Source organism: Notechis scutatus, chromosome Z, assembly GCF_049901735.1.
Source record: "Notechis scutatus isolate UNSWTSFEM ecotype Mainland chromosome Z, rNotScu1.2, whole genome shotgun sequence".
NCBI classification, from domain to species: domain Eukaryota; kingdom Metazoa; phylum Chordata; class Lepidosauria; order Squamata; family Elapidae; genus Notechis; species Notechis scutatus.
In genome coordinates, this window is record NC_142025.1 from 24,524,293 (window position 1) to 24,551,071 (window position 26,779).

At 38.1% G+C, this 26,779-nt stretch overlaps 1 protein-coding gene across 3 annotated transcripts in view; it reads left to right on the top strand.

The window, feature by feature from the left end:
* NEK10 (NIMA related kinase 10) overlaps positions 1–26,779 on the top strand; it is a 238,999-nt gene that overhangs the window by 99,409 nt on the left and 112,811 nt on the right. For all 3 annotated transcript variants that reach the window (XM_087946352.1, XM_087946353.1, XM_087946354.1), the window contains exon 23: positions 19,292–19,367. In XM_087946352.1, the coding sequence (XP_087802478.1) occupies positions 19,292–19,367 (76 nt within the window). The remainder of the gene's footprint in view (positions 1–19,291; positions 19,368–26,779) is intronic.

Here is a 26,779-nt window from a genome sequence, read left to right on the forward strand (position 1 = left end):
CGAACATAAATCTTCCTGAGGTTCTCCCAGCAGTTTGCAGCATTTTCTTCTCCACGAATATGGACAAGCTGCTGATCACAGAGAGTCAGTCCTATGATGCATAAAGCCTGCTCATTCTTCAGTTTAAAGTCTTGTAACTTTTCGTTTATCATCATCATCAGCAGGATCCCAGCTACTCACATCTGGTGGGTTTGCTATAATGTCCCACAAACCTTCTCTGCGTGAGAAGTAAACTACATTTCATTGACCATGAAACATAGTTTGTTCCATCCAGCCTGGATATCATGGACAGTTGTGACAAATTTACTTGTGCCATTACTCTTCAGATATTTTGACTATTTTAAACTAATTAAAACAGTTTGTTTTTACAGTAATGTGCAACTCACCCCAACTCTCTCTGCTATATCCTGGTTAGTTAGACTATGCTGCTGGGCCCATAACCAATGTTAGTGTTTGGGGATTAACCCCTAGCAGAGTATTGCAGCAGTAGTCACGCCAGGCAGCCAAACGAGAGTGGAAGGGCCCAGAGTATACACACACTGAACACAAACACTGTTTGTAGTTTAAATAGTTTTTAATCCATTTAGAGTTTAAAGCATTGTCATTCAGTCCATTTGTCATTCACTATATTTCCATCCAGTAAGACTCACTATTACAGTCCAAGTTAAGAGTCCTTACAATATCTTTATCAGCCGATAAAGATATCTTCTCCTCCTCCGGTGCCTCTCTCCAGAGAAACAAACGCTGGATATTCAGCAAGACGCTCAAACAGTAGAACAGTTGAATTCCGCAGTAAATCAGCAAACAGTAGCAGACAGGATCATCTCGGTCACAGGCACAGTACAGTCAGTATTCACAGTTAGTCACAGTAAGCTTTCCAGCTTCTAATGCTTCCTTATATTGTAACTTCTAACCGCACCCTTAATCGGCTAATTGCCTGCAACATTGTGCTTAAAGTGATAAGCACTTAAACCATGATATCTAAGTTTTATATATTTATTCACCCAAACCATATTTGGTATCAATGTTATACCTAACAAGTGGAATGGCTTGCCTCCAGAAATTATGGGTGCTTCAACACTGGAGGTTTTTAAGAGGAGATTGGATAACCATTTGTCTGAAATGTTACATGGTTTCCTGGTTGGGTAGGGGGTTGGTCTAAAAGACCTCCAAGGTCCTTTTCTAATTCTGTTATTCTGTTATTTAAAAGCTAAATGTTTAAAAATGTCAGTTTTCCACTGCAAAAACTGTTTCTCCCTGGGTTTTTAAAGTCATGAGTTTTTTTCCCTCTTTTTCCTTGCTTCGCAGCATGGCTCTCTGGCTCTGGGAGTGTCATTTCTGGGCTGGAGGCTTTTTTCTTTGGAAGAAAAGACAATGGCAGCAGAGGAAGCAGTGACTTGGACTTGTGAGGGTCCCTTCTCTGATTCGGATTTGTCTCCTGTGTGTGTGTGTGTGTGTGTGTGTGTGTGTGTGTGTGTGTGTGGCTTTTTCTCTCCCCCCTCTTCTCCCTTACTTCAATTTCTTTTTTTCTTGGAAACAAAGGAGGCATGGAGAGGAGGGATGGGGTTGCCCCAAAAAGTGAGACCTCAAATTTAAGAGAACGGCTTTTCAAATCCTTTAGAAGCTCCAATGCCGACCCAGGGCCAGCAATTTCTCTTTTTCTTTTGGGAAAAAACAAGCAGCAAGTATCCAAGTGGGCACCCCCGGCTCTTAATAAGGGCCACATTTAAAAGCAGGGGCAGTCAACTTCTCCCCAGGAATGGGAAGAGGGAGGGAAGAAGGAAGGAAGGAAGGAAGGAAGGAAGGAAGGAAGGAAGGAAGGAAGGAAGGAAGGAAGGAAGGAATGAGAAGGAGATAAGGAAGGAGGGGAGGGAGGAAGGAGGGAGGAAAGGAGGGAGGGAGGGAGGGAAGGAGAGAGATGGGAATGAGAAGGAAGCTGGCCATACCCACCCCAGCCACACCCACCCTGGGCACACCCACCTGGCCCCCAAGGTCAACCACAACTCTGATGTGGCCCACAATGAAATCGAGTTTGACACGCTGCTCTATGTCAACATGCAATACATAGAGAGAAGACTACGACTGACTGGTTTGACAAAGGTTTTTTTTTTTTTTTAATCAATCAGAATAGAGCTGGAAGAGACCTTGGAATTCTTCTAGTCTAACTCCCTGCTCAAGCAGGAGACCCTATACCAGGGGTGTCAAACTCGATTTCTTTGAAGGTTGCATCAGGGTTGTGTTTGATCTCGGGGGCCAGAGTGGGCCTGGACAGCTTGTGTCAGGAGTGCCTGTGGTGGCCTGAGGGCTCTGCCAGCGAAAATGGACATCTGAGCTTCATTTTTTTGGCTGGGATGGCCTCCTGCAACTCTGCAAGCGAAAATGGAACTTGGGGGGTGCATGCGGTCCTCCTGAGTTCCATTTTCTCTGGCAGAGGCACTGCAGGCTGGTCCTTTGCTGTTTCCAGGATGGCCCCGTGGGCCAGATTTAAGCACCCCACAGGCTGGATCCAGCCCACGGGCCATGAGTTTGACATCCTGCCCAATACCATTTCGGATAGGTGGCTGTCCAGTCTTATTAAAAGAATAAAATTTTAAAAAAATTGTGCAGTGGCTTTGGTCCTGCTTAATGAACAGAGAGTATATACATAGCACACCTCAATCCTGTGAGAATAATGCAGAGTTCTGAAGGTTCAAAATTATCCTGAAAGATTTACACACCTTAATTTAGGCTATTGTCAGGTTAATTGTAAAATTCTGAACTACAGGTAGAGCTGCTCTTTATTCACAATGCAAATGTGAATATGGATAATCTACTGAGTTTCATTATTCTATTGAGATTTATATAATGAATTTTTGTTTTAAATAAGGAATATGTAATTTATAATCTTGCCCGTCACCAAAACAGGATAATTTTATTAAAATTAATTTTAACATGAGTTTGCTGTCGGATAGATGCAAAGGTGAACATTAATTTTCTGATGAAACATTTCAGTGGCATTCATCAGACACTAATATTGTAAATCATGTCTATTGTATTGTATATTAGTGTAGATTATAAAGCATGGAAATATATTTTCTGTATAATTATAAATATTTTCCATTTCCATTTGTTTTTGGTTTGGATCATTTCTCTTTTGCTTATGCTTAACCAAATGATTGATTCTGATACTTGAAACATAAATAATTAAAATATTAATAAAATATTGTTTAAAGCGAATGTTGCATGCAAACATCCGCCTACTTTTGTATGTATTCTTGCATGTTTGCAAGCAATTATGATTGATCTGTTGTAACCAGTGAGAGCATTTAGACTGTATTCAAAAGTTCAGCAAATGTATTTCTGTCTTCCAGTACTAATTCTGAATTCAGGTGCAGTTTTAAAAAACAATTCATGCATATATGGAAAGCTAATATGCAGCAGAGAATCATAACAGCTTTACATAAATATATACTTGCATGTTAGTGTTTTCTAAAAATCGATGTACTTAAAGAAATAGCCATTATATGGTGCTCATGCATTACAACTGGAGATCTCTCCTTTTGCCCAGTCAACCTATTTCAGTACAGGATTGGAATAGCATCTGCTATATTGTGTATTTAAAATAACACTTGGAAAATCTTAGTATGAAATATAATGGAAATATGGAAGGAACTAGAATGAAAATTTTCCACTGTTTAGATTGATAATATTCTATCAGTGAAATTCTTGGTGCTCTCTGAACTTGATTGTTTGTTTAAAGACTTGTCATTACCTAACTATGTAACATAATCAGTACTGGTAAATGTGGAATTTATCCCCAGTATATGCATAAGCAGCTTGCTCTACAAGTATTGTTAGGCCAAAGTTTTTACTAGTTTTGTGTGGTTGCTTTAATGAATGCAGATAGTTCTAAAATCGCTTTTTCCTGGTAAAGAAATGGCTGTACATTTTTTTTTTTTTGGGGGGGATAAATCAAACACACAAAAATTGACCAAATGCTTCTTAATGTAAATGGTTTTAAAATCTGATGGAATCTGTTACCATTCCCGCATGGCTGGATGTCATGATTCATTGTCAATATTTTTCTGATCTTTCTATAAAGGACTTCTAGTTCTGTCTCTAATGTCTGGAATTGCCCAGGTGTTAATCACTTGATGGTATTTCTAGCATTCAGTTTGGACTTACTATCTTCTTCACTCTTGTGATAAATTCACTACTGACCTTAACTACTGACCTTCTTGATTTCAAATTGCTTAAAATATGTTTAAAAGATGCCCATGTATTTATAGTAATCTTCATCCATACTTCACGTGATCTTGATTCTCTTGTTCTGTTAATGCAATTTAGGATTGCATTGGCTTTTTTGGCTGCTGCTGCACACTGCTGGCTCATATGTAAGTGATTCTGCTAGGACTCCAAGATCCCTCTCACAGTTACTGTTATTGAGCCAGGTTTCAATAGCAGTAACTGTTGAGAGGGATCTTGAAGCCCTAGTGGACAATCAATTAAATATGAACCAGCAGTGTGTGGCAGCAGTCAAAAGAGCCAATGCAATCCTAGGTTGCATTAACAGAGAGAAAGAATAAAGATCTGTGAAGTATTAGTACTACATTGCTCAAAAAAATAAAGAGAACACTTAAATAACACAATATAACTCCAAATCAATCACACTTCTGTGAAATCAAACTGCCCACTTAGGTAGCAACACTGATTGACAATCAATTTCACATGCTGTTGTGCAAATGGAATAGACAGCAGGTGGAAAGCAGAGGCAGTTAGCAAGACATCCCCAATAAAGGAGTGGTTCTGCAGGTGGTGGCCACAGACCACTTCTCAGTTCCTATGCTTTCTGGCTGATGGTTTGGTCACTTTTGAATGCTGGCGGTGCTTTCACTCTAGTGGTAGCATGAGACGGAGTCTACAACCCACACAAGTGGCTCAGGTAGTGCAGCTCATCCAGGATGGCACATCAATGCGAGCTTTGGCAAGAAGGTTTGCTGTGTCTGTCAGCGTAGTGTCCAGAGCATGGAGGTGCTACCAGGACACAGGTCAGTACATCAGGAGACATAGAGGAGGCCGTAGGAAGGCAACAACCCAGAATCAGGACCACTACCTCTGCCTTTATGCAAGGAGGGACAGGAGGAGCACTGCCAGAGCCCTGCAAAATGACCTCCAGCAGGCCACAAATGTACATATGGCTGCTCAAACGGTCAGAAACAGACTCCATGAGGGTGGTATGAGGGCCTGACGTCCACAGGTGGGGGCTGTCCTTACAGCCCAACACCGTGCAGGACATTTGGCATTTGCCAGAGAACACCAAGATTGGCAAATTCGCCACTGGTGCCCTGTGCTTTTCACAGATGAAAGCAGGTTCACACTGAGCACATGTGACAGACGTGACAGGGTCTGGAGATGCCGTGGAGAACGTTCTGCTGCCTGCAACATCCTCCAGCACGACTGGTTTGGCAGTGGGTCAGTAATGGTGTGGGGTGGCATTTCTTTAGGGGACTGCACAGCCCTCCATGTGCTCGCCAGAGGTAGCCTGACTGCCATTAGGTACCAAGATGCGATCCTCAGACCCCTTGTGAGACCATATGCTGGTGCAGTTAGCCCTAGGTTCCTCCTAATGCGCGACAATGCTAGACCTCATGTGGCTGGAGTGTGTCAGCAGTTCCTGCAAGACGAAGGCATTGATGCTATGGACTGGCCCGCCCATTCCCCAGACCTGAATCCAATTGAGCACATCTGGGACATCATGTCTCGCTCCATCCACCAACGCCACATTGCACCACAGACTGTCCAGGAGTTGGGGGATGCTTTAGTCCAGGTGTGGGAGGAGATCCCTCAGGAGACCATCCGCCACCTCATCAGGAGCATGCCCAGGCGTTGTAGGGAGGTCATACAGGCACATGGAGGCCACACACACTACTGAGCCTCATTTTGACTTGTTTTAAGGACATTACATCAAAGTTGGATCAGCCTGTAGTGTTTTCTTCCACTTTAATTTTGAGTGTAACTCCAAATCCAGACCTCCATGGGTTGCTAAATTTGATTTCCATTGATAATTTTCATGTGATTTTGTTGTCAGCACATTCAACTATGTAATGAACAAAGTATTTAATAAGAATATTTCATTCATTCAGATCTAGAATGTCTTATTTTTGTGTTCCCTTTATTTTTTTGAGCAGTGTACTTTATAAACTTAGCAAGACCACACTAAGAATGCTGCATCCAGTTTTGGTCATCATATTATAAAAAAGATGTTGAGACTCTGGAAAGAGTGCAAAAAAAGAGCAACAAAGATGATTAGGTTGGAGGATAAAACATATGAAGAATGGTTACAGGAATTGGGTGTCTCTAGTGAAAAAAGGACTAGTGGTCACACAATAGCAATAAAAATAGCACATAGGCTTATATAGTAGTGTTCCAATATTTGACGGGGGGTTGGAACAGAAAATCTCCAAGGTCCAGAAAATCTCCAAGGTCTCCAAGGCATCAAGGTGCTATACTCTTGGTGTTATTTTAATAGGACATATTGATTCCTTTAGTTTTCACTATTTTTCTCTCTTTATGGTAATGGATGGACATATTTAACCAGTTCAAATTCCATTTGCAATATCTTGACTGTATATTCAGACAATGCTGAGCAGCAATTCCATTTCAGATGCTCTTTTATTGCATGACACACAAGTTTAATAAATTATATTTTTAGGATTGGTTGCTCCTTTATCCAAGCTGCATTCTTGTTGTATTTCTTTGGGTTGTCCCATAGTTTTGCCCAGAACTACACTATTTCTTCTTTGTGAGGTTTGGCTGGGTCATTGCAGTCTCTCTGTTGAGGGATTACTAGAATATTTCTGATTTGATTAAAGTTGAGGATTCTTCTTGTAATGTGTAATTTGAGTTTCAAGTCTGTGGATTTCCTTGGCTATGGCTGTTATATGCTGCTTTATTATTTCTAGTACTTCCTGCATCTTCCTTATCTCTAAGTGATATTTCTTGATCAGATTCTTTTCTTTCATCTGTTGTAGTTGTTTGCATTTAATCTTAGTATACCGATCTCATTTTCCAATCTGGTCTTCCACTTTGATGGTGCATTTTTTCTTCTGTGTTAATTTTGCTTGCCCTCAGAAGTTGTGGGAACGCTATCACTTGAGACTTTCAAGAAGAGATTGTACTGCCATTTATCAGAAATGGTGTAGGGTCTCCCGCTTGGGCGGGGGGTTGAACTAGATGACCTACAAAGTCCCTTCCAACTCTGATTATCTGTTATCTGCTTACAGAATCATGTAAAGTTGTGTTGTACATTAGTTGTTTTGTTGTTTCATTTTGCAGTGAGCAGGTGTTTACACAGGTAGTCCTTGACTTATGACAATTGAGCCCAAATTTTCTATTGCTAAACGAGACATTTGTTAAGTGAATTCTGCCTCATTTTATGACCTTTTTGCCAAGTTATTGAATCACTGCAGCTGTTAATAACTTGATTGTTAAGTGAAACTGGCTTCTTCATTGATTTTACTTGTCAGACGGTCACAAAAGGTGATCACTTGACCCTGGGACACTGCAACCATCATAAATATGAATCAATTGCCAAGTACCTGAGTTTTGACCACATGACCACGAGGATGCTACAATGGTTGTAAGGGTGAAAAATGGTCATAAGTCATTTTTTTCAGTACAGTTATAGCTTCAATCAAACAAACTATTGTAAGTTTTTGATATTACAATATTGGCATCTTTTAATACTTGTGCTTTTTTGGTATCAAGATTCAATGTAGGCAATCTTATTCTGCTTTATTTATTTCTATTTATCTGCTGTCCTGCTTGTGTCATGTGTGAAAGATTGGGACCACATATGAAGTTCCATAAACTGTTTATTACTAATCATACCTATGCACAAAAATCTATTCAACTAACAGCATTATCCTGGCATTAAATAAGGGTCAATGGAATTAAAAAGGGATTGAATTTAGTCTGTTTATGGCTACATAGAGACTCTAGGCTCATTTCTCTTTTGACCCTGCTTCCAAGTTCTGCCATTCATTTTCCTACATCACCTCTTTTCACCTGCCCCTCCTCCTTCTATGGCTTCTTTGTAATTGTCCTTCCCTTTCAACATGGCCTTTTGACTGTGTAAACCGGTTAAAGAGGGCAGTAAAGCATTGTGAAGTGATATATAATTCTAATGCTATTGCTGTTTGGGCAGCAAGCAGCTCTTGCAAAAACAGTTCCTGGTATAAAGCCTCCTCCCTGTGGTTCTCTGGTAAAACTCTTTGGTGTGTGCCATACAAAGGTTGGAAGGGTGTCATTGCAATACATGTGTGGAGAGAGTTATCATAAGAACATTCTGCCGGGACAACGATGGCTGTTATCTGACTGTTGGAGTACTTGATTAGTCTTCTCCTTTTTACTACTTGTGGCTTGGTGATGGACTGAAGATAAGCTTACTTGAGCATTCAAAAGTTGGAACAATGCCCCTCAAACCTTGGAAGCTAATTAACTGCCCCTATTAGAAATTAATCTGGACACCCGTTCCTATGTAGTGAAAGATATCGTATCCAAAAAGTTGAGCTGTATTTTTGGCAGAGGGCAATCCTGTGCAAGGGATGAAGTGAGACATATTGGTAAAAAGATCTCCTATGACATTGCTTGATGGGCTATGTATCTTTATTGAAATGTGGTAGCCCAAGAAATCCAGCTGTTTCAAGTAAAAACACTTTTTTTAAAAATTTAGGAAAAAGATTTCTCCTCTACTCAAAACTTTTCACACTTGGTGATTGTGCTGGGTGTCAGCTGTGCCTCCATTCAAAATCCAAGAAAGAAAACCTTAGACTCTGTTTAAAAAGTACTTTAAAAAGTACTAGAGAGAAGTACTTTTACTGGATATGAAGTGATAGCAACAAAAGGAAAGCAAGATCTGAGACAAATAGGCGAGAACTGGTAGTGGAAATTTTGAGTAGTTTGGAGAACCGGCAAATACCACCTCTGACTGGAGATTTTACAGTATCCTTCCCCTGCCACACCCACCAAGCCACACCCACAGAACTGGTAGTAAAAAAATGAAAATCCCACCACTGCTCTGTAGACCTTTGCAGTTCTTCCAATTCTGCTTGTTTGACCTTTTCATTTCACATTATAAGTTGACAGTAATATGCTAGTCTCTGTTCTAATTCTATTCCTGATTCTGGGTGTTGTTCTTTCCACAACTTGTGCATTCTTTTCAGATATCTTCTTCTCATTGGAGTTAATTTGTAGTATGAGATAATTATTTCTTTGTTTTTAATCCTTGTATGTTTGTGAAAGGTAAACACCTTTTCTTCCGCTAGTCCTGCACCTGCTCACCCTGGTTGCTTAGCCAACCATCTCGAGTTCTGTAGTCTATTTGTCATCACATATCCAGGAATACAAACACTTAGCATTGTTCTTGTTGACATAGGTGATAACCAATCTGGTATGGGTTTTTGTAAATAATGTCTCACAATATTATTTATGGGAGAGATATTTTTTGTCTGGATCCTCTTGATGAGACCAATCCGGTATGGTAGAACCTTTGGCATAGTTCTCTTCTTCCTCAGAACATACAAGCCCTACAACCATGTTAAGATATTGTCTCAATTATCATTTTTATTATGTTTTTTTTAACAGAATGGAAATGGACATTTACATGATTAGCATATTTTATTTAAAGCTTGTATTCTGTCTACAGTTAAAAAACCCTCACGTGTTTTTTTCAAGAAAGAGTTATGTGGATTAAACTGCATTATATCAGCTTTATAATGGTTGTAGAAATCATAAATTAGTTCCAAAAAGTATACTTTAAATAGACCACTTCAAATTTAACTTTATTAATATTCAGCACTTTCAACATTTATATTATTTACAAAAAATTTAACCTCATTAATTTTTGTTTCATGTGAATCAATCCTTAATTTTTAAATTCTGCCATTTTTTCCTTTCAAAGCATCAAATTTCTGTTTCAGCTCCAAAATGTTTTTCTCAGTTTAAATGGAGAAGATATTTTAAAATGATATATAATTTTACATAGCTTTTTTCTCTCTGCTAGTTTATTGGAATTGGAATATACTTTATTGGACACATAAGGAATTTGTCTTCAATATAAAAGCTCACAGTTAAACAACAGTGATAAGTCATAGATCATAAGTCATACAATACAATCATAAATCATAAGATATAAAAACAGTGATAATTCATAAGATACTTGTTAGGAATAACAAGGTTACCTAACGTAGTTTGGGTAAAATAATATATATAAACTATGATAGTAAGTTTAAGTGTGTGTCACTTTAAACTGCAAAGCATGTAATTTTGGGTGCGGTTGTAAAACCGCCATAAGAGGGAGCAAGAGAACCTGCTGGATTGCTGACTATGCTGGATTGATGGTTTGCTAACTGCGTGTTCCCTGCTGCTGAGTTTTTGAACGTCAAAGGAAGAAAGGAGGTTTGACTTCTTTATATCTCTACTGCGAGGAGATATATTACTGGACTGATATTTGTAAGTTTACTAACCTCTTTTTCGACACTGGACTTTGCAACTGAATAATCCCCGAACGGACTGAACTAGTGAATGATATATGGACTGTTTGACTATGCTAAAAATCTTACTGGAATAAACTATTTAACTAGCACAGTGTATCTTTTTTACTTAGTGTAAGCTACAAAAACGTTTATCTCACATATTTGCCTGCCAGCCTGACTGCCGTGCAAATTCTGCTAGGGTGTATCCCTAACACTGGTTATGGGCCCAGCTGCACAGTCAGACTAACCAGGATATAACAGGCTTATATAAAGTGAGAGTTAGTGTAATTACACAATACTGTAAACAGACAGCTGTGTTTTATTAATTATAGTTTAATATCCAGAAAAAGATGGCACAAGTCAATTTACCAAGTTTGTCTCTAATATCCAAACTGGATGGAATAAACTATGTTTCATGGTCTATGAAATGCAGCCTACTTCTACGCAGAGAAGGTTTGTGGAGTATAATTCAAAACCCACCAGAGGTAAATGCTTGGGATCCGGAAGATGAGGATGATGCCCAGAAAATACAAGAATATAAACTGAAAAATGAGCAAGCTCTCTGTATAATAGGACTGACACTCTGTGACCAGCAGCTTGTCCATATTCGTGGAGAAGAAACAGCTGCGAAATGTTGGGAGAATTTAAAGAAGATTTATGTTCGAGACAGTGTAGGAGCACATATAAATCTTACACGGAAGCTGTTCAGAACACATCTTCAAAAGAATGGAGACATGTTGACTCATATAAACACTATGAAGAAGATTTTTCAGGAACTGCATGAAAAAGAACTTATCTTCACAGAACTGCATCAGGTTTATATAATTTTGTCTTCGTTAGATGAGAGTTATGACGACTATGTAACTTCACTGGAAGTACTGCCAAAAGATAACCTCACATTAACTGACATTACTGGCAGATTAATTGAAGAAGCCAGGAGAAGGCTTGAAAGGGATCAACTGAGAAGGGAACAACCACAAGAAGAGAAAGAATCTTCGACAGCCTATACAATTAGAAAATGTTTTAATGGTGGAGGAAAAGGACATTTGGCTAGATTCTGCAAGAAAGGAAAATGCCACAATGTCAGCCAGAATGCTAAAAGGCATCAAAAGGATGAAATATGCTTAGAGTTAGCCATGTATAGCAACGAAACTGTGAATAATAATTTATGAGTTGTAGATAGTGGAGCATCACACTGCATAACGAAAGATAAGAAAAAATTTATTAAGATGTCCACGAGTTCACAGCAGATATCGTTAGCTAATGGTTGGAAAATGAAAGCAAAAGGTGAAGGTATTGCACATTGTTCTTGCATAAAAGAAAATGTAAAAATGTTATATGTACCACAACTTAAGTTTAATTTGCTTTCGGTTAGAGTTTTGGTTAAACTAGGTTATGTAGTTACCTTTAGGGGAGAAAACTGCATAATAGAAAAGGAAGGTAAAAAAGTGACTGCAACTTTAAAAGGTGAATTGTATGTGTTAAATGATAATCAATTAGAGGTGGCTAACACAGTGTATAATAACGTTAAACCTCATGATGAATGCATACATTTGTTACACAGACGTTTAGGGCATATAAATTTTAAAATGCTCAAGCAAACGGTTGAACTGTCTGAAGGTATAAAACTGAAGCCTTGCAGTAAGTATTTGCACTGCAATGCTTGCAGTCAAGAAAAAGCAAGGTAATACCAGCAAATAGAATAAATGGATTTAAGACTAAGGAACCTCTAGAGGTCGTATTTGCTGATATTATAGGTCCTAAAAAACCAAGTGTGGGAGGTGCTCGTTATATATTAAGCATAATGGATCATTATTCCAGATATGGTTTCTGTTATTTAATGAAGAGTAAAACGGAAACATATCAGAATTTCTTTAATTGGTTGAAGTTTGCAGAAAGAAAAACTAAAAGGAAACTAGTAACTCTTGTAACTGATAATGGTACGGAATTTATAAATAATAAATTCAAAAATAGACTGAATATGGCAGGTGTTGAACATAAAAAGTCTGCACCATATAGGCCACAACATAATGCCTTTATAGAAAGACGAGGCCAAACAATACAGGCAATGGCTCATACTATGTTGTCGGATTCAGGATTACCTGAAACTTTGTGGGGAGAAGCAATAATGTGTGGTAATCATATATTGAATAATGTTGTTAACTCAACAACAGGTGAATTACCATTCACACGGTGGCATGATAGAAAACCTGACCTAAGCTACATGCACACATTTGGAGCACCAGCATGGGTGCATATTCCTACACAACTGAGACATAAGGGGCAGCATAGGGCTAAAAAGTTATTCTTTGTAGGTTATGAATCTAATCACAAATCATACAGATTCTGGGAAAAAGGTACATCTAGTGTTTACTGTAGTGCTAGTGCACAATTCCTTGAACATGTAGGATGGGAAAAACTGGAGCAAGATTCAAGTAAGGATGTAATCATAGAAACCTACAAAAGACCAAAACGACATATCAGTAATAAGAAGAGTACAATTAAAGAGGAAGTACAGGAAGAGCACATAGGACCAGAACAGGAAGAAATAGGTGAACAGGAAGAAATAGGTGAACAGGAAGAAATAGATAACCAGGAACAGGTAGTACATGAAAGTCCACCTGCAAGCCCTGTAATACCTAGACGTTCAACACGTGAAACCAGACCACCTGACAGGTACCAAGCAAGTGTAGTTTGCCAAGTTAGTAAAGTTCCAACTACTGTTGAAGAACTTAGAATGTATCCAGCAAAGGAACAAGAAAATTGGCATAGAGCAATGGAGAAAGAATTAAATTCATTGAAACAAATGGAAGTTTATGAAAATGTTAAATTACCTCCAGGTGAAAAGTCCATTGGCTGTAAATGAATATTTAAATTAAAAACAGGTAAAAATGGGACTGTTACCCATAAGGCTAGGTTGGTAGCTCAAGGATTTAATCAAACTGCATGTGATTATGATGAAGTATTTGCACTGAGTCTAAAAGCAACAACATTGAGAGCAGCTTTAATGTGGGCAGCTAAGAAGAACTATATTATAAATCACTTAGATGTAGAAACTGCCTATCTGCATGCACCATTGCAGCACACTATATACCTAAAGAAACCTGTGGGAATTAAGGATGATAAAACAAATAATGACTGTTGGAAGCTTAAAAAGAGTCTCTATGGATTAAAACAATCTGGTTACGAATGGAACCAATATATTGTTAAGGAGTTAAACAATATAGGGTTTAAAGCAGGTTTAGCTGATCCATGTGTATTTAAGAAAGAGACAAATGGAGCAGTGTCATTGTTATTGTTGTTCACTGATGATATTGCCTTAATTACAAAAACTAATAATGAAGCTACTGAAATAATATCATTATTAGGTAAGAGGATAAAATTAAAGCAATTAGGAGAGATAAAACAGTATCTAGGATTAACAATAAATAAAACCAAAGGTGGCTATAAGATATCTCAAGAGGATAAGATTTATCAATTATTAAAAACATACAAGATGGAACTTTGTAAACCGGCAAAAACTCCAATGAGTCAGGAATTTGGCCACACTGATGCTCAAAGTCCAAAATTCGATAAGACTATCAATCGCTAATTGGTAGTTTATCGTACATTAGTAATTGGTCAAGGCCAGATATTGCCTATAGCGTTAATCAATTGGCAAGATTCAAAGCTGAACCCACTGAATGACACTGGCAAGCGACAAAACGTATCTTAAGATATCTTAAAAGGACAATGCACTATGCATTGTATTTGGAGCCAAAAGATGATCTGATTTTAAGTGCCTATGCTGATGCAAGTTTTGCAACAGACATAAACACTAGGAAATCAACTTCAGGTATGGCTATACTGTTAGGAAAGGCACTGATTGGTTGGAGGTCAATTAGACAGCAACACATAAGTATGTCCACAATGAAAGCAGAATTTTCATGTCTATCTTTGTTGTGTACTGATTTAATTCTGTATAAACAGTTGTTATTGGATATGGGAATAACTGTTAATGATTCCATTGTAGTATATGAGGACAATCAAGCAGCCATACGGATGGCTACAAATATTGCTGTGAAAACGAGATCTAAGCATACAGATCTTAGATATCTGAATGTAAGGCAATCTTTAAAAAATGGTTTGATAAGACTGGAATATTGTATGACTGAAGAAAATATTGCTAATCAATTTACAAAAGCCCAAGGTGCAGTCAAACACAAAGAAAGTTGTGATGACTATGAGTTAAGGTTGTAAATAGATATATATATATATATATTATTATATTACCCAAAAGGGGAGTATGTTAGGAATAACAAGGTTACCTAACGTAGTTTGGGTAAAATAATATATATAAACTATGATAGTAAGTTTAAGTGTGTGTCACTTTAAACTGCAAAGCATGTAATTTTGGGTGCGGTTGTAAAACCGCCATAAGAGGGAGCAAGAGAATCTGCTGGATTGCTGACTATGCTGGATTGATGGTTTGCTAACTGCGTGTTCCCTGCTGCTGAGTTTTTGAACGTCAAAGGAAGAAAGGAGGTTTGACTTCTTTATATCTCTACTGCGAGGAGATATATTACTGGACTGATATTTGTAAATTTACTAACCTCTTTTTCGACACTGGACTTTGCAACTGAATAATCCCCGAACGGACTGAACTAGTGAATGATATATGGACTGTTTGACTATGCTAAAAATCTTACTGGAATAAACTATTTAACTAGCACAGTGTATCTTTTTTACTTAGTGTAAGCTACAAAAACGTTTATCTCACATATTTGCCTGCCAGCCTGACTGCCGTGCAAATTCTGCTAGGGTGTATCCCTAACAATACTAATAGGAGAAAGTACATATTGTCCTCGATTTACAACAGTTCGCTTAGTGACTTCAAAGTTACAACAGCACTGAAAAAAGTGACTTATGACCATTTCAGCATCCTTATAGTCATGTGATTTACAACCGACTGCTTGACAACTGACTCACATTTATGATGGTCTCAGTGACCCAGGGTCATATGATCACCTTTTGCAAACTTCTGATGATTAAAGTCAAAGGTGAAACCAATTCACTTAACAACTATGTTACTAATTTAACAACTGCAGTTGATTCAATTAACAAATGGTGCAAGAAAAATAGTAAAATGGGGCAAAACTCACTTAACAACTTTTTCATTTAGCAACATAAATTTTGGGCTCAATTGTGGTTGTAAGTTGAGGACTTCCTGTAGTAGGAAAGATGAGAAGATGGGAAAGATGACAAGATGAGTAGGATAATAGCAAAATAGCCCTACTACATGGGTAAATATCTTTAGGCATAAGGCAATGCTGCGGGAATTAGGTGTTAACAGAATGATGACACTGGGGAAAAATTATGCTTGTGTCTGGTTGTTTCTATTGTAGATTCTTCTGTTGTAGATTAGAAATAGTCATAGCCAGAGTGTTTATTTTATATTTTGAGAACCTGTTCTCTCTTAGAAAAAGGTAATTCCAATTTTCTCTGTAGTTTTGATTTTGGACTGATAATTGATCAAATAAAGCAAATCGTCAATTACATAAAAAGGAGTTAAAGATAAGTAAACAGTTGCATTGATTCAAATTGAAGGAAAATAGTGTTAATAACTTTAGCTGTCACCAAAACAACTAGAAGATTTAGGGAAATGCATGTCAACTGTTACTCTATGGTCACATTATACAAATTCATATACATATCAGAAACACTGCACCATATCTTTCAAAAATCCTTGGAGCACCGGGGAACTACCAGAGGACTGGAAAAGACCAGATGTGGTTCCCATCTTCAAAAAAGGGAAAAAAACAGACCCAGGAAACTATAAACCAATCAGCTTAACATCAATACTCAGGAAATTAATGCAATCCTAAGTTGCATTAACAGAGGGATACAATCGAGATCAAGTGAGGTACTAATACCACTCTATAAAGCCTTAGTAAAACCACATCTAGAGTACTGCAACCAGTTTTGTTCACTACATTATAGAAAAAGATGTTGAGACTCTAGAAGAGTCTTCCACAGAGAGGAAGAGGTCAAGCTATTTTCTAAAGCGCCTGTAGGCCAGACAAGGAATAATGGATGGAAACTGAACAAAGAGATTTAACCTGGAAATAAGGAGAAACTTTCTGACAGTGAGAACAATCAACCAATGGAACAGCTTGCCTTCAGAAGTTGTGGGAGCATCATCACTTGCGACTTTCAATAAAAGATTGGACTGCCATTTGTCAGAAATGGAGTAGGGTCTCCCGCTTGGGCTAGATGACCTACAAGGTCCCTTCCAACTCTGATTATCTGTTATCTGTTGAATTCAGAATGTTTAGCAGAAATTGTGAACAAAAGACATTGAAAAAAAAGTTAAGTAAAATCCATAGCATATGGAAAGTCATTTATTTATTTTAATTTATGGCTATCATTCTGGAATAGATGCTATTTCTGTGATTCTCTAATATGGCCTGAGTACTTCTTGAAATATATTTTGATCTCTTAAAATAATTTCCCCATGTTAAAAAGGCTACGACATACTATTTTATTTCATGGGGTTAAGTATTTTAAAATATACCAAGTCAGAATCATCTTGCTGGGGAGATATTACTATTTCGAGGAAATAAAAGAATCAGAAACTGTTGTGTGATCTTAGCAGTTCCAGGAGAGGATACCACATGTCTATTAACTGTTATAAATGAATTAATAGATATAAGCTGACAGAGATAGTAAGTCAATACAAAAATAACAATTTCTTTATTAATTCCAATTAAAAAAATGATAGCTGTATCCATTTCTCATCAGAGCAGCCAAGGCAAAGTAATATACAGCTTTTGATTCAACTTTTCTAACCCAAGAAATTGTAATACAATCACACTGTGAAAAGTTTTGCAGCAGTCAATACATTAAATTTGCATTGGGAAATAATGGACATTTGTTTTATAGTGTGACCTCTTTAAAAAACCCATAGCTGATTTATATTCTGTGGTCTTTTTCATCTCTCATCCTTTCTCTTTTGTTTAAACATGTGTTTAATATTGAATACTAATAATGTTTTAATATATTTGAAAAGCAATGTGAACTATTATCCCTAGTGCATATGGTATTGTTGATTAATATTAATTGTGAGAGTAGCTAGACAAGGTCACAAAAGGCATAATCAAGAAACAGAATAACAGTGTTAATAGAATTCAAATTTTGCCATATGTTAAGCATTGACTGGACTATGCCTGTTATGATGATTAATGTGAAGCTGTCATTTCTGACAGCCATTTCTCAAGGTAGTATCTTTTTTCTGCCATCTTGATTAGAAACAACAAAAATATGACTTTGGTGCAGAGCTTGGGCTTGTCATTTAAAATCTGAATAAGTCTATCACTAAAAATGGCTCAGTCTAAAATGATACCTTATAAGTTTGGAGTTTGGGTTAATTAATAGCATTAAATAGAAGTCTCCTTTGAGAGTTTTGGCATCAGTTGGAGAACATGGAGTAGTGCTTAACTATTAGCTATGTCAAATGATATTTTTATTTATTTTTAACATTGGATATTTTATCACTTTTCTTAGACATTTTTCATTCTTGTAAGGTTGATCATGTTGCTTATTTCTAAAGTTTACTTAGAATTTGTGTTTTAATTTATGGAGTCCAGAATTACCTTTCAGGGCCATTCTGTTCTTTTGATTTCCCCTCTAAGCCTGGAGAGAGCATTGAGCTTGGAGATGCTCCTGGGTTTTTCTAAGTTCTGACATTCTTTATGTGGTTAAGAAAATTACAAAAAAGGGCAAGAGAAGGATTAGACAGGAGTATGTTTGACAGGCATGAGATTCCAAAGAATTTGTATTTCACCCTTCTTCTGTGCTCACCTAGAAAAATATGTAGACCAACTAAGAGGGGAATTGTCCAGTACAATAACTGGAGAAGAAGAAAACAGAGACAAAAATATCTCTCTGTCCTCATTTATTCTTCATCAGGGATTTGGAAAAATAAAGTGCATTATTAGATTGCTTAAGAGATAATGTAATTTGTTCTAATGCTATATATAGAAATGATATATACATTTTACATGGTTAAATCATACAATTCTGGCTAAAGAGTAAGTAATTGGTAATTATATGTCTGTATTTGCAAAAGCAACACAGTGTTTAACTGATTGAATGAAGGCCAAAGCTGATGAACATAAAAACCTTGTCACTGCTTTTCAGAACTATTAAAGCCAACATTTCAAAGTAAATCTTCCGCAAGAAGAAAGAAGGCCCATCTTGACAGAGCTAATGTAATACTTGAGAACAGAATTTAAACATAATAGCCCAGGCAATTAAAATATTTTAAGGGACTTTTTAAAAGATTACTCTTGTTATTTTATTGTTGCATTTGGCTTCAAGAAATTACTGTTCTTCAATTACAGTATTGCCAAAATTGCTAGCTGATATAGTTTTAAAAAGTAAAAAATAGTTAAGTATTTATTTTGCTAGTATATTTTTGGATTTGGCATTTGTTCAGTTTTAATCTTCATAAATGGATTTTATACATATTTAAACAATGTTTCATTTCCATGCTCCTGCACAGGTTATCAGAATAAATGGCACTATGAATTAGAATTGGGGCAGGCAACTGCCTCAAATTGTTACATCTGACTGAAATTCATTTCAAAGGCAAATGTAGAAGATGAGCAAATTGAATGAATCAAGGGCTGGTGGTATAAAAGGACAGAGAAAAATATTCTTCTACATGAACTTTTATTATTTTTGAAACAGTGTATCTTCTATAAGAAACATAACGTTCTTTTCTTTTATATTTCCAGCTGACTTTGGTCTTGCAAAGCAAAAACAGGAGAACAGTAAACTCACTTCAGTAGTTGGAACTATTCTGTATTCCTGGTAAGAGAATATTAGGTTTAAAGCAGTGGTTCCCAAAGTGGGCAGTACCACCCCCTGGAGGCGGTGGGATGCCTTGGGGGCGCTAAGAGGCAAGGGGGCCGGCAGGGGGGAGCTAAGAGGTGGCAGGGAAACGTTCAAGGCGCCAGCCCCATAGGGTCACCCCATTGACTATTGCACCACTCCGGAGCCGGTGCCTCGAATGCGGCAGCTCCAATGGACCACTCCGGTGCAACAATCCATGTTGGATTACCTAAGGGGAGGCAGAGGAAGGGGGGCTTTGACCACATGCCCAATATCCAGTATCCCGCTCAGCCAAGCCCGCCCCTCTTTGTAGTTGCCATGCCTGACAGCAAATTCACAGGCTGCCCCTCCCACCAGGGATCAGTCTCCTAAGCTGCCCCCCCTCCTGGGGCACTCACATCATAGAGGGCGGTGCTGTTCCCTCCTTCCTGGAGCAGTGCAGGGTTGAGGAACCCCAGGGCTCTACTTTTGCAATGTGCCGCCGCTGAGTTCGACGCGCCGGCTCCGCAGGCTCACCCCATTGAGCCCTTGCACCGCTCTGGTGCAACTATCAATGGGTTGAGCCTGCGGTGCCGGCGCCTCAAATGCCCCCTGCCGCCTCTTAGTGCCCCCAAGGGGGCCGGCAGAGGGCCGCTAAAAGGCGGCAGGATGGAATTTGAGGCACTGGCACTTAGGCTCACCCCATTGACTGTTGCACCGCTCCGAAGCCGGTGCCTCGAATGCAGTGGCAGCAGCTTTGCTTTACTTTCCCAAAGTACCGCCACTGTAGCATTCTGTCTGTCTGTCTGTCTGTCTCTCTCTCTCTCTCTCTCTCCATCCATCCATCCATCCATCCATCCATCCATCCAAAAAGGTGTGTCTGTCTGTCTGCCTTCCTACCTACTTACCTGCCTGCCTGCCTGCCTTTCTGTTTACCTACCTATTTAACTACCAATAAAGATCTATCTATCTATCTATCTATCTATCTATCTATCTATCTATCTATCTATCTATCTATCTATCTATCTATCCATCTATCTATCTATCTATCCATCCATCCACCTACCTACTTATCTACATATCTACCTATCTACAAATCTACCCATCTACCTACCTATCTATCCTGGGAAAGTAGAGCAAAGCCAGTCTGGGAGGGAGGGAGGGAGGGAGAGAGAGAGAGAGAGAGAGAGAGAGAGAGAGAGAGAGAGAGAGAGAGACCTGATGCATCAGATTGAAATGAGGCCTAGTTTAGACTGAGGCTCTTTTCCACATTGAAACATCTTTGCCAGCACATTAAAACATCTTTGGCTTCTATTAAAGGTTTTGTGGATGAAACATGGTCAAAACTATCAGGAAGCTCTCACATTTTGTTGAGGCTTTAAACAGGATCCATTGGACCAGACCTTCACCCTAAAAAATTACTTTTCCCCAATGTATTACAGTGCCAATTCTGAAGAAGGCAAAACCAAAATGAACTGGTAAATTACAAGGAGAACACACACACACACACACTCCCTTCTAACCCTGCTGGAGCAGGTGATTGGACTAGAATAGATATCTCATTATCTTTCTCCTCCCTCCCTCCTTCTTTATTTCTTTTTCTTTCTGTCCCTTCCTTCCATCCCCCCTCTTTCTTCATCTGTCCCTTTTTCTTTCTTTCCCTTTTCTCTTTCTTCCTTCTCTCTCTCTCTCTCTTTCTTTTCTCCCTCTCTCTTTCCCTCTCTCAGGCTCACCCCATTGACTTGATGCACTGCTTAGCTCAGACTTGCTTGGGCAAGTCCCTCCGGTGAAGCAGGCTCAATGGGGTGGACCTGCAGAGCTGGCACCTAAAATGTGGCAGTGGTGGCACGTTTGAAAAGTCGAGCAAAGCCAGAGGTCAGTAATTTTTGCTGCAAAGAATCACAAAAGCTTCTGGGTTGTGCACAAGAAGGGACACACATGTCAATGCAATTCAGCAACATAAAATAAAGAAATACAAATAAAACAAATCAACAAGAATCAGCAAATCATCTCTGATTAGATTCTATTCACTACTATAATCTAATCAGAGATGTTTTGCCGATTCTAGTCCAATGACCTGCTCCAGCAGGGTTAGAAGGGAGTATGTGTATATGTGTGTGCATGGCTGTCAAAACTCCAAAAATAGGTCAAGTAGCTCTGGGGAGGCCAGTCATAAATTAGAACACTTGCTAAACAACTGGCCATTAAGTGAGGACCACTTGTATTTCGTTTGCCAGTCACCTGGCCATGCCCACCCAGTCACATGATCACCAAACCACACCTACCCGATCATGTGACCAGCAAGCCACGCCCAGCCAGCAAGCCGCACCAGCTAGTCACGTGACCAGCAAGCCATGCCCACCCAGTCACATGACCAGCAAGCCACACCCTCAAATTAGGTCACACCCACAGAAATTTGAATCCCACCCCTGGGTGGGGGGCACCAAGGATGAGTTTGTAGCACCAAGGGGGTGGTGGACTGAAAAAGTTTGGGAACCACTGGTTTAGATCACTTTTATATATTATACATATACATTGTTTTTAACAAGCTGTTTAACACTAATAAATATACAGTGATAAAAAATGTGTTTACAAGCAAGTATATTTAATCTTGACCTCAGTGTTTCAGTGTAAATGGAAAGAACTGTCCAAACAAAGTCTAAATAAAGAAGCATCCTTTTTATAGTGGACATACAGAAGGGTAGGAAGTGACATGATAACCTCAGCAAAGACAGCAGGACTAGAGCACTAATTTTATTAATATTATTTTACAATTTCAGAACCCTGGAGCTGGCCTGACCCTTATATTTTCTATCATTAGGGATAATTTATTTTGTCAGTGGTTTAACTGTTATCTGTTATATCTTATTGAAAAATAGTTTACATTTTTTTCCTATGTAATTTTTGATGCTTTGATGCTGAAATATGATGGTACTTGCAGGAATCTGGGGAATGAAAAAAGAGGACTCCAGGACTAAATTTGGTGGGTCACAGATTGAAATACGTATCAGTCAGAGGTGGTATTCAGCAGGTTCTGACCAGTTCTGGAGAACCGGTAGCGGAAATTTTGAGTAGTTTGGAGAACCGGCAAATACCACCTCTGACTGGAGATTTTACAGTATCCTTCCCCTGCCACGCCCACCAAGCCACACCCACAGAACTGGAAGTAAAAAAAATTGAATCCCACACTGATAGTAATGTAGTTAGCCAGTAACTCCCTCTCAAGTCAATCCACTTCATAGGATTGTTGTTCTGAACAAAATAGGAGGAAGAAATATTGGGTATGTTCACTGCCTTGTATTATTTATAAAAATAATGAAGTGGGATTAAAAATGAAATAAATAAATTTACTTCTTGTTCTGTGTCCCTTCTCATTGTGTAGCTGAAATGATAATATATTCAATCTGATCATAATGTGTGCTATTTAGAGTTTCTTTTGAAGCTGACGTTGAAGTTTCAATTTTGAGGCTAACCACTAGTTGGGAAATATTAATTAACTGTATTTTGCTATAAGGCATAACCCTAGGGGCAGCTTATTTCTTTATTATTTGATTCTTCTTCTTTTTATTTTATACAACTTATTTCAAAATTTCAAAGGAACTTACCGGTAAGTGTTTCAAGGAACTTGACCTTAGTGTACAAAAACCTCTCTTCTTTGAGATTTTCAGGGACACTTCTTTATGTAATCATTCAGTCTATTGTAACTTATTTTTTCATTCCATTTTTTTATTATCATTTCTTCCATAATCTTTATTTTATTTAAGTTTTTATCCCACTTTTTTCATATATAATAAGCGGTGAATGTATTAATACTCCTTCTTCTCCTATTTTCCCCCACAAAAACAACCATTTTAGATGAGTTAAACTGAGAAGCAATGAGTGGCCTAAAATAATCTACCATTCATTTTGATACAAATAACAATCATAATGTTAATAATATTTATCATGTTAATTAAACTTATATAATTGTAGTTTTAATATGCATATTTGTATTAAGATATAATCCTTCATTATTCAGTTGTTTACTGTTTCAATGTGCCATTCTAATACCAAACACAATATTATTTGAACATACATAGTAATACTCTCTTCCAACCTCTAATTTCCCATCTAGTTATTACTTTCATTCCATTACATAAAAATGTGTATACTATTCTCTCTATCTCTTATTTCTACCACTATTCTAACTGTTAGACAGGCGTCAGACAGTCCACCATTATATTAAAAGACCTTTCCTTTCTATCTATCATCTTGTTATTATTATTATTATTATTATCCTTATTATTGTATGCAATTCACTACGGATTTCATACTTACAAGACCATCTGCTAAGAATTAGGCAATGTTTCCTTAAGGAGCAGCTTTCTGATTCCTCACCCCCACCTGTCTTTGCAAACACGGAGGAGATTCTAACCAATTCCCCGGTGCTATGGATTACAACAAAGAAAGCATAGAAGTGATCACGCCTGAAGAGGAGACAAGGTAAACGAGTGGGAATTTTAAACAGACTAAGAATAGGGGGGGGGGAAACTCCTCTCCCTTCAATCTTTCTGACTAATTTACGAACACTGGCTAACAAGATGGATGAAATTCATCTCTTAAATAGATGGAATTCTGATTTTTATAATTCAGCTGTTTGTTTTACTGAAACCTGGCTTAATCCACAAATTCATGGGGACAACACCATATACATCCCAGGATTTCAGACATTTAGATCAGACAGAATTGAAGAGACATCAGGTAAAACAAAGGATGGAGGTTTATGTTTATATATCAACAACAGATGGTCTCAGGATATAACTATAATATATAAGTACTGTGATGAAAACTTAAGAGTCTTTACATATCAACTGCAAGCCATTTTATTCTCCACGTGAGTTCTCCTCATTTCTCCTAATAGCTGTGTATGTTCCTCCACAAGCCTGTGTAAACAAGGCATTACAAACTCTTGTTGATCAAATTATGGAGGCTGAAGCTAAACACCCAGGTTCCCTTCCCATCACTTTAGGAGATTTCAATCAAGCAAATTTAAGGAAAGAGCTCCCAAAATATTTCCAGCATGCCAATTGTTCCACCAGAGGCAAAAAATACTTTAAACCGCTGCTACACAACAATAAAAGATGCTTATAGGTATTTACCATGAACAGCTGTGGTCACTCTCATCACTCCATGATTCACCTTGTACCTGCCCACAGACAAAGACTTAAAACCATGAAACCAACAGTTAAATCAGTGAGAACTTGGTCGGATGAGGCAAAGCTGAAACTCTAGGCCTGCTTTGATTGCACTGATTAGAATGTTTTTAAAGATGCCTCTACAGACCTAGATGAGCTCACAGATACTGTAACATCATATGTCAGCTTCTGCGAAGACTTATGTGTACCAACAACCTGCAAATATATAGTAACAATAAACCTTGGTTCACAGCTAAACTTAAGCAGCTACATCATTCCAAAGAGGAAGCCTACAGAAAAGGTGACAGAATGCTATACAACCAGGCCAGAAACATTAACAAGAGAGAACAGAGCAGCAAAAAGAAGCTACTCTGAAAAGTTAAAGAATCAGTTCTCAACAAATGAACCAGCAAATGTGGAAAACTCTTAAAAACATCACTGGCTTCAGCAAACCTCCTTCCCAGGCAGAAGGAAATCAACAACTAGCAGATGACCTGAATGCGTTTTACTGCAGGTTTGAAAGGAAACTACAGCCACCTATCTTCTCAAACACACCAACAACAGTCAAGCCTCCTACAACTGGCCCCAATCCATTGGGTTCACAACCTCTGGTGATCACAGAAAAAGAAGTGCAAGATTTATTACACAGACAAAAGCCAGAAAAAGCACCAGGGCCAGACAAGATAGCTCCTTCTTGCTTAAAAGTCTGTGCTGACAAATTGGCCCCCATCTTCACCCGAATCTTCAATAGATCACTAGAGATGTGCTATGTTCCTTCCTGCTTCAAACGCTCTACTGTCATCCCAGTGCCCTCCATCAGGGAACCGAATGACTACAGACCAGTTGCTCTAGCATCTGTAGTTATGAAAACCTTTGAAAGGCTTGTGCTGTCCCACCTGAAAACCATCATGGATCCGCTGTTAGATCCCATGCAGTTTGCATACCGAGCAAATAGATCGACAGATGATGCTGTTAGCATGGCTCTGCATTACATCCTACAACACCTTGAACTCCCAATACCTACGCAAGAGTCCTCTTTGTAGACTTCAGTTCAGTTGTTGTTTATTTCTCTTATCAGAAATTTTCCTAGGCTTGTAGGGGTATGTTATATTTTCCATTCAACAGTAAGTGGAGCCCTCAGCTTATGTTTCAATGCTGCCTCAATTCTAACTGGTATTTAATCCAATTTTAGTTTCGATTTATAGAAGTAAAGTCAGTTATTTAAATAAAAAGTTCCAGCATTTTAAAATGCCTTTCCAAAATAGCACCTACCCAGCTTAGAAGCCCAATTTTCTATATTCTTTTTTTTTTTTGCTTTTCCCCCCTTAGTTCCTTTCTTTTGCATCTGAGATTTTTATCTGAATAATTGTTTACCACTTTTACAAATAGTTCTAGTTTTTTACAAATAATTCTATTTTTTTTCCTTTTGGGTTAAATTTTAGGTAGCAAAAGAATCATCTGACCTGGTTCCGATCACTGTTCATTTACACCACTCCCGCACTTTATTTGTTGTCTGTCCCAGCTTCATGGCAGCCATGATGGCTGCTATTTTCATCATCAAGAGTAAGAGGGAAGGACTCTGGATCAAGCAGGAGAGTTGTGGCTCTCCTGCAACCTGCAGGGTGCCCTTCTTTCCTTCACCATCCCTACAGGATGGCTTTAGCTCCTTTTGGAGCCCTCCAACCAGGAAAATTTGACACAGGAGCGCAGAGATCTGCTCCTCGCATCTGATCTAGCCACGACGTCTGCTAAAAGTCCTCTAGGCCAATATTTTAACCACTACACCAAAGTTGCTATCATTTTCATTTCTTTCTTATCAAATGTTAAATAAAACAGAATTGTTTTATTTAACATTTGATAAGAAAGAAATTGCTTTGGGAAAACAAATCTTATTATCTCCAAATTATCAAAAATAATTATTTATTATAGAAATTTATCTATAAATCTATCCAAATATAAAACGAAAACATAAATTTGAAAAAAAAAAAGCTGGACAGTAACTATTGTAACCAGGGAACAGGTGGTTTTTTTTTCTTGGTTAGAGTATGAGATATGTGAGTGAAAGGTAAAAACAGATAATATGAATAAGTTCCTTTTATAAATTTGAATCAGATTAAATTCTGTTGATTTCATTGTTATTTCCTTGACAATGAAATAGAAATGTTTGCCTTTGCCTTTTTATGGAATGCTTTTACATCTTCCCAGACTATTCTTTAGCCACTGCAGGTCTGCCATAAC